This window comes from Sciurus vulgaris, assembly GCF_902686455.1.
Source record: "Sciurus vulgaris genome assembly, chromosome: 5".
Classification (NCBI taxonomy): domain Eukaryota; kingdom Metazoa; phylum Chordata; class Mammalia; order Rodentia; family Sciuridae; genus Sciurus; species Sciurus vulgaris.
In genome coordinates, this window is record NC_136465.1 from 166,104,736 (window position 1) to 166,119,851 (window position 15,116).

The following is a 15,116-nucleotide window of genomic DNA, read 5'->3' on the forward strand; positions in this document are numbered from 1 at the left end:
ATACACAAACATCAAGTCCGAAATGCTCAACTCTCATCTAATTTAAAATATGCCTTAAAGAAGATGCACACTAACCAGGAGGCACCCAGCAATACCCAACTCAATTGGAAGGTGGTACTGATTTTTGCATGAATAAAAGCAAAGCATATATGTCTTGTGTAGGCTTTGATGGTCCCAATTTTGCCATTAAAGTTGAAGCAAACAACTACCTTGGGAATAATTCTAAATCACATACACTTTTTGCATGATATGTGGTGGGTTTTTTACAATGTCTGCCTTTGTGTGCTTTCTAACATTTGCTCTCACTAATAACAATGAATGACAAAACTGTCTGAAGATTGGTAGTGGGCATTCCAAAGTAGGAATGCAAAGAATGTAACCATTCTTTATGCGTTTTACATGTTTGTTGTTGTGCTGTATTTCTCATTAGTCTTAAGTTTCTTCTCTCTTTCCACTTTTTTTTTTTTTTTTGAGGTTAAAAAAAAAATGTCATTAAGCCAAAATAGATTAACTTCAGTACAATTCAGGGAACATTTACTAAACAGATACTCTCTGCTAGATGCTCTGTGCTACACTATCCTAGGAATCCAAGGGAGATGCAGAGGTAAATGGACAGTCTCTGCCTTTGGAAAACTCACATCCTAACAAGTGTAATCTATTCTAGAATACAAAGTAGAAGGAAATAATGACAAAATGAGGTTTATGTTGAACTTAAGCACCCAGGAAAAGGAGCAGTTCATTCTGTCTGGATGATTTAGGATGTGTTTCACAGGGAAGGTAGTAGCATTTGTGCTGATTCTTGACATCTAAAAGGTATTTAATGGAAAAATGAATATTCATTGCAGGTAAAGGAAAATTTAATCTCATTAGTAAAAAAGTCTTTGGTATTTGCATTCTGTATCTTTCTTCCAAAGATCTTAGGTTGTTTTATCATTATTTGATTAATAGTATGTTACCAGATTTATCACTGGGGGAAGCAAGGACCAAAGAATTGACCAAAACATTTCTAAGCTATTGATTAATGACGATCCCTTTCCTTTTGACAGTTTACAAAACACTTTCACATACATCTTTCTAGCTTCATTATAAAGTGAGCCTAGGAACTTCATTTTCCAGAACTCAAGATCTTTGCTCTGTCCATTGTGTTACTGTGTCTGTCTGTTACAGGAAGTGTTTGCCAGAATACTTCCTAATCACTCTCAGCATTGTACTATTGGTTAGTTCCCTCAGCTGTCTCTCTAGGAAGTTCTGCATTCAACCAAGCCTTTATTATGCTAAAAGTGTACTTCAGCTTTGTCTAATTAACTTCCTTTCTCAAAATGAAATCATTTCCTCCTGCACCTGAATTGAAAGGCATGTGAGTAAAGGATAGGGTTGGAGGTGACGTGGCCAAGGAATGGACACTACACACTTCCTTTTTTCCATCCATAGGAGAGCAAAGGTGAAGGACCTGCACCAGGATGGTGGTTAGCAACAATGGCCCGTGCCAAAGCACTTACCAAAGTGATGACTAAGGTTGGTCATGCCAAGTACTGTTACTGAGCCTGGTGTAGGGCATAGATGTTACTCACTATTAAAAAGTGTAAACCACCAATGTAAAACTTAAAACTACATTTCATTTTGTCCCCATGCTGGACTTAGCCACTCCCTCAAGGAGCTCACCACCCTAGCAACTTTCTCTCAACTAGACTTCTAAAGACAGTGGAGAGATTAGTGCTCAAATATTTTCTTTCCATTGAATACCAAATGATTTAGTAGTATTGTAAGTGATTTTGTATTTCTTTAGTATAAGGATTATATCGTGACAGATGTTTATGTCCCTTGTATAGGGATTGGCAGTGCACCTGGAGGTCTTCAGAGTTAGAAAATCACCTGAATCCTATAAATCCCATCGTATCTAGTTAGTATAGTGTCTTGTACCTTTGGTCTCCTCAGTGTGTGATGATGAAATGATAAAACAGCTGGTCCCCAAATTTGAAGGTCAGTTTTCTTGCTCTGTAAAGTAGCCTACATGTCCTAAGACTTAGAGGCATACTTGTTAGTTCCATTTCTTGTCCAGACTTGATAAAAGTCATAGCTGAAAGAAAATTCTACAAAGCACTGTAGATCATGACTAGCCAATTTAAATATTTGGGTGCATAATTTTCTTTACTATAGAATGATAATTATAATATTTATCAAACATAAGAATTGAAGCCTAGATTGGGCATGGTAGCACATGCCTGTAATCCCAGTGACTTGGGAGTCCGATGCAGAAGGATCACAAGTTCAAGGCCAACCTCAACAACTTAGCAGGCCCTGTCTCAAATTAAAAAATAAAAAGAACCGAGGATGTAGCTCAGTGGTAAAAGCCCTGTCAGAGATGAGAATGTTGGTTGTGTGAAAAAAAGTCCAGTGTGCCTAACAGCATCGCGTCTGCTTGGGTGCACCAGGTGGCTCCCATGTAACAAGCCTGCTCCAGAAAAGGGTAGAGAACATTGATTGACATAAGCTTAAACTAACCAAGGGAATGATAGTCCAAGTTAAACAGTTTAGTTTTGACTTCTTAGTTCCTTAATTGATGCCAGATTTGATTAATCTACTACTCCACCTTCACTCTATCAAAGTACATTGCCTGTTTGCCTTTGTTCTCCATTAAAACCTGTTTTAAAATTTATACATATATAAATAAATAATTGTCCTACCATTTCTTCCTTTTCTCATCCACTCACTTAGCCAAAAATTGTAGTTTTTCAAAAAATGTTATTTTTTGCCAGCCATAATGATATTTGGGATGTGGCTTTCTTAATAAATGCAGGTGCCAAATATAAAAATAATTGCTTTAGTCCAAAGATTATTTTTTAACTTACTAAGGCCAAGAGTAATTTAGGACTGAAATGTAAAATTATATAGTTTTTCCTTATAAATAATATATTTTACTCTTCTTACAAAAATAACAACTGTGATTACATCTACCTTGTGATGAGTTAGTCAAGAAAATGTTTTTCAGGTACATTTCAGAAACATCCAATTTTTAAAGCCCTGTTGTAGGTATAAATGTATAAAGATCTAATTGTTTCCACCAGAATATCCTTCAGATCGGCACTGTCCAGTATGGTAACCATTAGCCTTATATGACTATTGAGCACTTGAAATGTGGTTAGTCCAAATTGGGATGACCTCTAAATGTAAAATACTCACTGGGTTTGAAAGCCTTATAATTAAAAAAAAAAAAAAAAAAATGTTAAATATCTCACTAGTTGTTTAATATGGATTACCTGTCAAAATGGTATTTTTGATCTACCAAGTTAAATAAAATACACTTAAATTTTAACTATTTTTTTTCAATGTGGCTATTAGAATACCTAATATTACATTTATAGCTTACATTGTCTAGCATAATATTTTTATTAGACAGCACTGCTCTCCATCATTAAAATGTACTGTAAGGTTGCTTGGAAATTCAATTACAGGGACTTGGATCCAGTTAAATTAATAGCATACAGGGCAAGGGAGGATTAATTTGAGAAGCTCAGTACTTCTGTCTTAGTTCATAGAAGACCCTTCCAGTGATAAGACACCTGAGCAGGATGCCATATTCCTTGTTGGTAGTCATTGTCCTTTAGATCTGTAGCAGGAATGACTGCTTGGAGTGCAGGTTAAAGCACTAGCTGAAATGACTTTTGATCATTAGAAATGTGTTAAATAGAATGATCTCTACTAGCTGTTTACAAGTTGAAAGTTTTGAACTTTTAAGTATTCCTAATTGGGACGATAATAAAAGGACTTCTGTTTGTACTGTTTCTTTTCCAACAGTGTCAGTTAGCATGCTGACTGCTTCATGTTTATTTTGTCAGTTTGGACTACAGTGTAGAGACGTTCTATAAGTAGATTACAAGGAAATAATAAAGAACATCATCACTTAAGAATAAAACTGATTTTATTCTTCTAGCACTATTCCTAATTTTTCTCTTTATTTTCTTAACCATGCTGATTAATGTGAGTTTGGTAGCAAATATTTAGAAGCTTTGCATGCAATCTAACAGAAATGAGAACAATAATAAAACACTAATATTTACATAGTGCTTAACTATAAAAAATGCTTCTTTCTCTATGTTATCTCCATTGATCATTAAAATAGTTCTGTGAATTAAATAAGAGGAATTTTATTAAGAAGTAAATATATTAAAGATTAAATAACTGATCCCAGATCAGTTCTCTAGTTAAGGACACCCATCAGGACTTGGTTCTGTCTTCAGACTCCAGATATTATACTGTTTTGAAAACTTACCAACAGCTCTCAAAAGTTTGTCAGTCTGATTGTATTTAAATAAGACTTCTAAATTTTAAATAAATGCAGAGCTCAAAATACCAATAGTAAGCACAAATGTCTACCTTGAAAGATAATTAAGATGTAGAGAAGACAAGCATCGTGCAGGCTGCTTTTTCATATCATAGCTGAGCTCTTACCAAAGATAAGATCATGTATTCAAGAAATAGTTATATTTTTAAGAAAAGCTTTATATGAGGGAAACTGTAACATTTCTATAATTCTGTTACTATAAGGTCTGGGTTTGAATTATTTTAAAAGAGAGAATGGATAATGGGTATCCTAACAGATTCTTACATGATATCACACTAAAAAAAAACTAACTTTTAGACAATTCCTAATTACCTTTACAAAGTGAAATGACATGGTGATGTGAGCAGTATACCATATCTATTTGTCTTGGGAGTAATATTTTACTTTCGCACTTGTACCTAATCTCACAGTATGATGGTGAGCACTAAGAGGAGAATCTCAGAATCATTTTTGAAAGATATAGCTGGAAAACCTCACATTTGCACTGGAAGAGCCACCATACCATCCTTCCTACTAGGTTAAAGGCTTAGTGAAAAATCAATAGAACTGGCCAGTACTCAGAAGCCACCAGATGAAAGATGCAATGAAAGGCGGAGGGTCAGGGCTGGGGATATAACTCAGTTGGTAGAGTGCTTGCCTATCAAGCACAAGGCCCTGGGTTCAATCTCCAGCACTGAAAAAAAAAAAAAAAAGAGGGTCAGGGTCCAAACGCAAAGGACACTTTTACAGTATGTAATTGAACATGATAACCAGCCTCAGTCTCAAAGGTTATGCAATTTCTGTGAGAAAAAAGGGTTAAAAACACACAAAATCACAGCTTTTTGAAAAGACCTTGCACGGCAGTGGATTATAAGGATTGTTCCCAGATTTGGAATTATAGCAAAGACTATAGAGTTGCTTTCTCTGGGCTATCACAGGCTCCATTTAGCAGGCATTCTTGGAAAAGGTCTGTGTTAATGAAAATTCTTATTTATATACTAGCTTTTCATCCCATCTTTCAAATGTTTTTGAAAAGGAATTAAATATGAAATGGCTAACTTAAAATGTCAGGGTTCTTTTTTCCAAGCCAACCTTACATTAAGAGCAGGAATCCCTGAGCCAAATAAATGGTTCCCAATTATCTTGTCTTGGGTTTTGTTATACATTGTACAGAAGTCAACAAAACAAGTATGTAACAGAACCTGCCTAAATAGCAGCCACCCTCATTAAAAACGGAGAATTAATCAGGGGTGATTGAAGGAAGCAATGCCTCATAGATTACACACACACACACACACACACACACACACACACACATACATACACACATACACACTTTTCTTTTCTAATCATAGAACAAAATATGTTACATAAAAGAATCGGAACGATTGTGCAGTACTCAATTAGAGGGAGGTGAATAGGTCTCTAACATGCTGTTTTATCAAAAGAGCAGACTGGTGTTTGCATGACTGTTGTTTCATTACAGACCCTGTCATTAATTCCATGTGTCAATACTGCCCTGTAGTACACAGAGCAGACAAGAAAGAAGAGCCCTTGAAAACAAGGGAATGATTTTTGAGTCGTTATCAAGCTAAGTGGCAAGCGGGAAGCTGAAACTCGTATAGGTAAATTCGAAGGGACTCTTGGGAGATCTGCAAGTGGGAAACAAGAATGCATTTTACCAACTGCTTAATTATGTCCTGTTTTTCAGCAAGTACACTTGAATTGAATGCTTTGTTTGTATTGCACAAAAACGTGCTGTGGACAAGAGTATTCTCTTGCTTCCAGGTCAAGTAAGGTGTTCTATACACACACACATCTGACCTATTCTGTAATGTGCAATTGGGTACATTAGTATCTGAGCCCCAATTCTGCACTCTCATTTGTGGGGGAAAGAGTCACACAGGAACCAGAGCCCTAAAAAGTGGGACCTTCTCTTAAGTTCCTGAGAAGTTATATAAGCCCAGGCATTCCAGAGTGCCATCCTTACAGGAGAATGGTGGCTCAGGAAACTGTTAACATATTTATCTGGGGAAAAAAAGAGCCAGAAAATTTTAAATATATATAAATCCCATAATCTCCCACCCCTAGATCATTAAGAAATTTTTTTTGGTTTCCATTAGCAGTCCAAAGGGTTAGGCTGGGGCAAAGTAGGGTTTCCTTTTTTGGACGTGCTTTACCTGTGTCCTCTTGCCTGGCCAAGCCCTTATAGATTATGGTTCCTTGTCGCTTAGTAAGATCAAATTTCTAAATGATGTTTCGTTCCAGTTGAACATTCTTGGAGGCTTATCTCTTCCCTGGCCAGATGCCTGATCAGATGAGAAGCCCGCCATGATACTGTCACAGTGCCTAGAATGGGCTCTTTATCCAGTAGACATCACTGTACTTTTTGATGATAACGAGGGCAGTCTTAACCTATGTTAAGGCCTGTGTATAGCATTGAAGGTAAGTATGAAGGAGTTGTTGCTATGTGAATATCTTAATCCTGATACACATTTCAATATACAGTATCTCCGTTTTATCATGATACACATATCTGACACCTAGCCGTCCTTTTTAGACAGGACCTTTATAAATTCAGGACCAGTAACTTTTCATAAAATGGCCTTTTTACTGAGGGCCATGATGGAATGTGGATTCTTCTGTGTAACACATGCCATTGCTTTGATTTACCTACATAATCATTTTAATCATCTGCTGGTAGGTTGCAGAAAGGGTTTGTGGTCTCGGTGTATTCCACTGACAGGTAGGTAGGATGTTGTGTTTCACTCTTAGGTTTAGACTATCTTGATTAGAAACAGAGGCTAGAATAATAACTTTGAGTGTCTTTAAATCTAGCAGTTTTTTAAATAGATCAAAATTATTGAGTAACTTTAGACTATTGAACTTAGTGTAGAATTTTGGGGATCATCTTGTCCAACCCCTCATTTTATAGATAGGGAGACTCAAGCCTGGAAAGGCAAATGACATGCCCAAGGACACATAACAAGTTAGTAGAAGATCTGAGACTAGAATAGATATCTCTTGATGTCCCATACACAAAAAGCCAAGTCTGTACCAGTTAGTGGTTGGTAATTCTAGGCTGTACAGAAATGGGGCCTGACTTCTGGACCATCAGAATGTCTGATGACCTTGACTCATCAAGGAAATAATTACAGTTAAAATAATATGAGAATGATTTCTGACAAATGGTTCTCTACCATTCTCCCTTTATGTCATGACCCATGTACTATAGCCTCTCAGTAAACACTGAGCATCTACTATGTGCTGTGTTCTATACTAGGTACTGGCAGATTAAAGCCAGATAAGACATGGACTCTGCCCTCAAGTTGCTCATAGTCTAGTGAGAACAAGAAATCTCTGGAAAGCATAAAGCAGAATTTCCTTTGTAATATTAACACCTTTCCAAACTCAATCTTGATGAATCTTTTAACCACAAATTTAGTTTACCTCTTATTCATGGTTTAGTTATTAGGAGTCCCGTAAGACACTTGCCTTTCTCTTTGTGAAGATGCAAAGTGATATCAAGTGCAAGTAAAAAGTAGTTCATAGACGCTTATTGAAGCTCTGCTCTCTGCAAGGCATTGTGTAGACACGTACGGATATGGAAACTGATTAACTAAAGCAAATATATTTTCTTTTTAATATGTTAAAATAGTATTGTTTCATAGCTTTCAAACTTTGTAATGACAGTTATTTTTTTTTTAATATTCTTAAATATGGGGGGCTCTTGAAATAGGTGATAAAAATACCTTCATAACTCAAATCCAGACTTGTCAGCCTAGGATTCAGGTCTCCATTCAGATCCTTTCATACCCCATATCTCTTGTGAGCTTTCTTTTTCCTTTTCCTTTGCTGAACCAGCCTGCTTGGCAATCCCTGCACACAACTAACTCTTGCTTCTGTGCCTCGCCTGACTAATCCTTCTGCTTTGGGGATGCTTTTCTTCCCATGAATCCATGTCTATCGCTGCCATTAGAGCCTGGCCCTGAGTCCACCTCCTGCAAGGAGCCTGTAGTCAGTGTCCCTGTCTCCTCCTATGTCCCTCACACATGCATAGCCCATATGACTGGTGGAGGAACATTTCTGTGGTGTTCATTACAGCTTTCCATTCTCTGTCCACATCTTTCTGATCTAAATACAACAGAAAATTAATGAAAACAGTCTAATGTAAACAGGTTGTTTGCCAAGCCTTTTAGGAGTGAGTCTCTATAATAAAGATTTCATTTTGGTGTTTGTGGGTTATAGTTATAGAATAGAAACATCAGAAAATTAGGATGGGAGATTGAGAAACCTGTGTTCATGCAACAGTCTCATGTCTATAAATGATCCTTTCCTACTCCCACACAGGACAAAAAAACCTCCTTTAAACAAAATACAAATACAGCAAGGGTGAATCCATGAACTATAAAGCTTAGGGAAAGCAGGACTCTGCCTGTTAATCATCTCAAGCTTGTTGATCTGCTGTTCTGTAATTCTTTCAATATTGTTTAATGTGTGTGTGTTTTATCTTCTGAACTGACTAAAAGCTTCTTGAGGACAGGGACCATGTCTTTTTTTTTCTTTTCTTTTTTCTTTCCTTTTTATTTTCTTTTTCTTTTTTTGCTTCTGCATATTCTTCCCCCACTTATTCCTAACTGGCATTGGGAAAACCTGGAAGCATATAGGAACAGGAGTGCAACTTGTGGGTTCCAGCTGCATTCCAGCCATTATACTTACATACTTGATATGTATTATAGTCTTTGCCCTCATGACAACTTACTGAGGTGGGTATTCCTATCCTGGTTCTACAGATATGGAGATTGAAGTTCAGGAAGTTCAAGGTCTTATGGTTAGGGAAGGTTGGATCCAGAATTAGAACCCAGCTCTATCTGATTCCAAAACCTGTATGTATTTTTTTTTTTAATTACATCACAATAATAGTAAATGTTTGAGTCCTTTATAGTTCACAGAACTCTTTGATTTACATTATTGTTACTGCCACTGTTATATTATTAATCCTTACATCATTACTAGGAAGTAAGTAGAGCTAGTTATTAGCGTGACCCCCACATTTCACAGACGGGGAAACAGACTCAGAGACTTCCTCAAGAGCACACAGCTGGTAAGTGGAAGAATCAGGACTTCAGACAGAACTCCTGACTCCACATCCTTTTGTTCTTTCCACAACATTACAATGCTGCCTTAACTCGTCTACATAAGTGGCAGTTCTCACTGGTATCTTTCCTGAAGAAAGGCCAGTACACCGGAGCACTGCATGCAGCCATGCAGAAGAGAAAAGAAAAATAACCCACGCCTTCTGAGGAGCTTCCATTCCATGGAGGGCAGATACAAAGCACCAAAAAATGAACACTTAAATAGTTCACAAGTGAGAACTAGATATGTATGAGGCATTTTGTTCTGTAAACGAATTCCCATAATTTGACCGTAATGCTAGGTAATACTTTTCCATTGTAAAGTTGGAGTAGGAAATAAGGATGAAGCTTACAGACCTTATTTGAAAATGTTCCCCCTGGTTTTAGATGAGAAAGTGCTAGATGCCTCATACAAGTTGGTAGCTTATCCCCAGAATCATCCTGTTATCAAAGAGATGCAGTAGTATTAGTCCAGAGGGTGATGATACTGTCCCCCCAGCAATTCATCAGTGTCCTTGGTAGAACTCTAGTCCCATCTGCCAGGCCTACTTTGCCTCTCCCTACCCTGCTGTCCCTACCCCACCTCCCTGCCCTCAGTTCACCAAGCCCTATATAGAGGCCTTCGAACTTCCTCATCCCTCAGTTTCCATTCCCCACAGGTTGCCCCCACTCTCCTTTTGCCTCGGTTGTTTGTATGTAGTGTACAACAGCACAGAGTTCTTCAGCACAGTCGGTCGGAACTAGGAAGATGTATATTGTAAATTATAGCTGTATAGTTTGTGTCCATGCTAGAGACAAGTTTTAATGGAAACAGATCATTTCTAACTCTCCACCAAACATTTCTACCTGATTGTCATACAGGCAACTCAAACTCTTCAAGTACTGAAAGATACCAGTGTCTCCCACCAAATCTGTTCTGTCTCCCTTGTTCTGCTCCAGTAGATAATGTCACATCCACTTGGCCATCTACCCTGCAGCTATAGGGACTCTCCTCCTTGCCTTCACCGACCCTTTCCCCTACGTGGGTCATCAGATCTCCCCCAGAAGTGTTGCCTTCTGTTCCCACAACCTCAGTGATAACCCTGCTCCATCTCCTCTCCCACATAGCTGTTACAGTGACCTCCTAAGGACTTGTCTCTCTGCCACCTCTTCCAGTGTGGTCTCCCATACTGCTGCCAGAGGAAGCAAACCTGATCGAATACTCTTTACAGAATGAAGTCTGAGCTCCTTACTTTGGCATTTAAGACACCTGACTATTGGATGGCAGATGACCTTGGCATCCATCCCACCTGCCGTCCCTTCACTGAGTCAGTCCACTGTCCAAACACCAGGCCCTTTTCCAGCTTTGTGAGAGCACACAGATAGAAAAGATGAACTGGCACAATCCTAAAAGGTCTACCAAAGCCCCACCGGGTGATGGAACATGCAGAGCTACTGACTTGGTCTCCTTGGCCTGAAATATGCCCTTTGCCTGGCACAGGACCCCATGGTAGCACCTCCCCCCCGCCCCCCAGGCATTGGGGTGGTGCTTCATCTCAGGAGCTGCCACAGTTCTTTGTTCATGATTCTCTCATAGCATCTCCCCATTACGTTCTAAGTTATTTTTCATATATTTATTTCACTTGCTCATCAAAGGTAGCAGCTGGACCCAGTCTTCCTTGTCTTCCCAGTATGTGACATGGTTCCTGTCACATAGTCACTGAGCAGATGTTGAACAAGTGCACTCAGGTGCACTGCACCAGAGCAGGTAGGCAGTTAGTTCAGATGTGTTGTGCCGCAAAGAGCCCTGGACTGGGATCCAGAAACCCATGTCCCAAGTCCAACTCTGCCACTAGATAAGTGACCTTGGGTAAGTCACTCAGTCTCCTCTAGTAAAGAAAGGGGTTGGACTAAATGATCTCTGAGGCCCCTTCCAACTTTAAGCTCTGTGATTTTTACCCCATTTCTTGGATCAGGAAACACTGCCTACTTTGTAACATTCAAGGAGCCTCAGTGTCGCCAGCCAGCCACCTACCCACCACATTTCCCAGATGGATTTTTCAGACTCCCAGAAATAGTCTCCCGGCAGGCCAGAGCTTCTCCAGGAGGCTCCTCTTGGTCTCACAGGCGACCATTGAGCTGCTCTCACCCCAGGTTTTGGGTGCCTGTAACACCATCACACAGCCGTGTGACTGCCCCTTCCCGGGAGGGAGCCCTTGTTTGTGCTGGCCTGAGGGAGGCAGGGGGATAGGAAGTGTTTCCCTTCAGTGCACATCCCACCAACATTACAGCTGCCGCCACCATGTTCTGGGGAAGCGATACCCATTTCTGTGAGAAATAAGTTTTAAGCAGCTCATGGCACTAAGGCCCCTCAAGTATACTGCTGACCTTTTGAGGTGGGAGGAGGACTGAGTTAGCAACTCCACAGGTACATTGGCCATAATCTCCATGTAATAAATAAATAGTCCAAGAAAAGATGAAATAAATCTTTGCTGATGCTTTTTGATTGGTTTAATCAATAATTAATCATCTTCAGATGAGGCTATAACTTGTGGAGTAGATATAATTGGATTAGCTGAAAAGAGGCAGTTGGGGAGCTTTGAGGAGATTAAAATGGCTGTCAATCCCATAATTAAACTGCCACAAACAAAAGCAATGGTGTTTTAAACAAGAAGAAGGGAAAGAACAAGCAAGGGAGAAAGGGGGGGGGATGGGGAAGAAAATCAGGAAGGCCAACTGATCTGAAATGAATCAACAAGTACTTCTGTGTCACTAGAGACCGAAAGCAGAATCCAGTCGGACACATCTCTACCAGTGAATGAAACGCATACATGCCCAATCGGCCATTTAATTGTATGCCTGGGGCAGGTGAAATTTTGGCAGGTTTAGCTTCACTAAAACAAAACAAATCCACAAAAAGGGGGGGGAAAGTTACTTATTCAAAACAGAAGAGACCTGCTCCTTGTCCTGAGCCCATTTAGACCTTGACTTCTCATACTTTTAATTGGCTTAGTAGGTTTGGCCTGTGTGAATGGAGTCTTTTATCTCTCTTTCTTTCCATGCCCCTTTCATCTTTCCTATTACAAACACACAGAGAGAGCTTGAGAGAAAATACTTTGGTTTTTAAAGACTTTTCTTTTAAAAGGATGTGGATTTGGGTGGGGGTGGGGCGTATGTGTGATGCTGGTGAATACTTTTTTTTTCTCTCTTTTATCTCTTTTTCCAGAGAGGAGTTGCTTAAACCAATGGGACTAAAACCTGATGGGACAATAACGCCTTTGGAGGAAGCACTCAACCAGTACTCTGTCCTGGAGGAGACCAGCTCTGACACAGACTGAAAGCGTCACCTGCTCAGCTCTCAGTATTGCTTTTATCAGCATCTTTTCTCTGTAGCTCCAGGGGAATCTTTTCTCTAAAACATTTATGCCCTTGCTTTGGCTAGAAACACATTAACTGGTTTACTCATTGAGAACCCAGCATATTGAAGAGGTGATCCTGTGTTTTGCGATATTGAGGCATTCATACAAAGCCGTAGTTAGGCAGAGTTACAGGGACTAGAAGCAGGAAAACAGTGATTCCATTTCATCAGATGGAACGAAGGACTTCATTCTGTAAAGCAGCCCTGGCCAAATCTGGCAGTTCTGTTTGCCAAGATTCTTAACAGAAAATTTAGCCAGGTCCTTCCTCACTTGTGTGAGCGGCCCCTTCTGAGTCTCCAGCAGCCAGAGGCGCATGAGAGCAGAATGAGCTAGTAAATAAGGACGGAGGCAAGTGACTCCTTAGATCAGTACTGACTAAATGGAAGCCAGGCAGCTGCTCTGTAAATCTAGCCCCACTCTTCATTTCAATTTTATATAAATACAGAAGCACACACACAACACACACAGAGCCCCCAGACTTAAAAACTGGCTACACTAGAAGTTTGTATGTCACTTTACTAAAACTTCAGTATACATTTCTCCCTGTAGGGAATTATGAATGATGGTTTAGTTTCCAGGCAGCTACAGATGCCTGTTTATTCCCTAATGTACCTGAACACTAGTACTGCAGAACCGGACTATGTACCGCTGCGTGGGGAGCGTGCATTCTGAGGTCTGACTCGGGGTGCCGGCAACATCCACACCCTCCATCCCAGCCAGGGCGGGGGCACTCCCTGACTAACAGGAGCTGTTCTGTGGCCTCTTCTGGTAGGAGAGTCAGAGGCAGCCATCTGTACATAAAGGTCATTCATACATCATGTTTTAAACTGGGGTCAGTGTGTATGCTTGTGTGTGTGTATTCTACCTTTCTACCATATTGATCAGCTTAATGGTAACTTTATTTATTTAAAAAAAAAAAGGAAAGAAACACAAATAGTTACCATTAAGCTGATTAAGGCTGTTTATTTTTACCATTAGAATTGGTCATATGAAGATGTAGAGACGCCGTCATGCCGTCGTAGACAGCGGGCCCAGCTAATCAGTGGCTAAAGTTGGAAAGGGATTGGTTTCCTTTGATATGTATGTATGTATGTATGTGGTGTGTGTATGCACATGCATATGTACATATGTATACACACACATAGATAATGTGCTTAACCACTGCCTTTTAAAACTTTAAATTAAATAAAACATTGGGGTTGATTCAATTTAGCCATCTGTGTGTGTTTCTTTGCGTGGGCTGAACAACACTATTTCACAATTAATGCTTTTTAAAAATGCTTTTCCAACCATTATCTCATTGTCATCATAATAGCCTTTGTGAGAACAGGTGAAGTATCAGTGAAAATGTCATTTATCCAGAAGTTACAGCTACTTCTTTGGCAAAACAAGGCAGGAATTGAGTCTTAAAAGGCCTTGGAGCTGCCAGAGAGATGTCACAAGTTTCTTGCAACTACTTACAGGAGAGGTCCGCGGATGATCACTCTTAGCCTTTCTACTAAAATCTGCATACCTCTCTCAACATGTTGAGTATCTGCCCCTGCCAAAAAAAAAAGACAAGAGGCTGCTAGACTGAAAGCGGAAAAGACCACCAAAAACAGTGTTAAGATAAGAAGAAACGAGTCAAGACGTGGCAAATCGAGACTCCGCTCACCAAAGGATACCCTAGTTGACCCAGAAAATAAGTGTTTCTAGTAATATGGCCCATAAACTCATTCTCTGCCCATGAATTTTTTTTGTGTGTGAATTTTTTAAAAAAGAATAAATTAACCAAAATACTTTGTAAAAGACTTAGGAAGAGTGAAGACATTAAGGAATTTCATCCAAAATAGTTGAGGAAGAGATTGTGAATGACCTGTTTTAGCCAACAATAAACAAAATAAAACTTGGCAATTCTTAATTTTAGATTTAGTGGGAAAGGGTTTTTTAAAACAATATTTTTGTTATTTCATTCTACAAGTGAATTTTTGTAATTTCTAAAATCAGATCCCTTCGGCATGAGTGTCGTCCTGCGTCATGAAGACGTTGTGGTGGAAGGCCATCTTGCCAGCTCTGCAGTGAGCAAGTGAATGGCCCTGTTTAAGTAGCTGTGATTTCCTTTCATTTTGCATTCCCAGTGCTGGGTGTCAAACCTCGGTTTTAAAGAGGGAGAATTTGCAGGGGAGAAGTTGGGAGTGACCTCACCTTGAACATGGACAAGCACTGACACCTGTGGGTGCTGATGGCACGCGGGCTCCCGGAGGCATCTCGCAGCAAGCAGGG

The 15,116-nt window shown here is 39.5% G+C and overlaps 1 protein-coding gene across 9 annotated transcripts in view; it reads left to right on the plus strand.

Annotated features, from left to right (window-relative positions):
- The window catches only part of RIC8B (RIC8 guanine nucleotide exchange factor B), a 108,754-nt gene extending 94,163 nt beyond the window's left edge, over window positions 1-14,591 (plus strand). For 5 of the 9 annotated variants that reach the window (XM_079143096.1, XM_079143098.1, XM_079143097.1 and 2 more), the window contains one exon: window positions 12,662-14,591. In XM_079143096.1, the coding sequence (XP_078999222.1) occupies window positions 12,662-12,773 (112 nt within the window). In that variant the 3' untranslated portion in view covers window positions 12,774-14,591. Of the gene's footprint in view, window positions 1-1,431; window positions 6,767-12,661 lie in introns of all 9 variants that reach the window. The other 4 variants (XR_013764296.1, XR_013764299.1, XR_013764297.1 and 1 more) reach the window with 3 other exon arrangements.
- The last annotated feature ends 525 nt before the right edge of the window (window positions 14,592-15,116 follow it).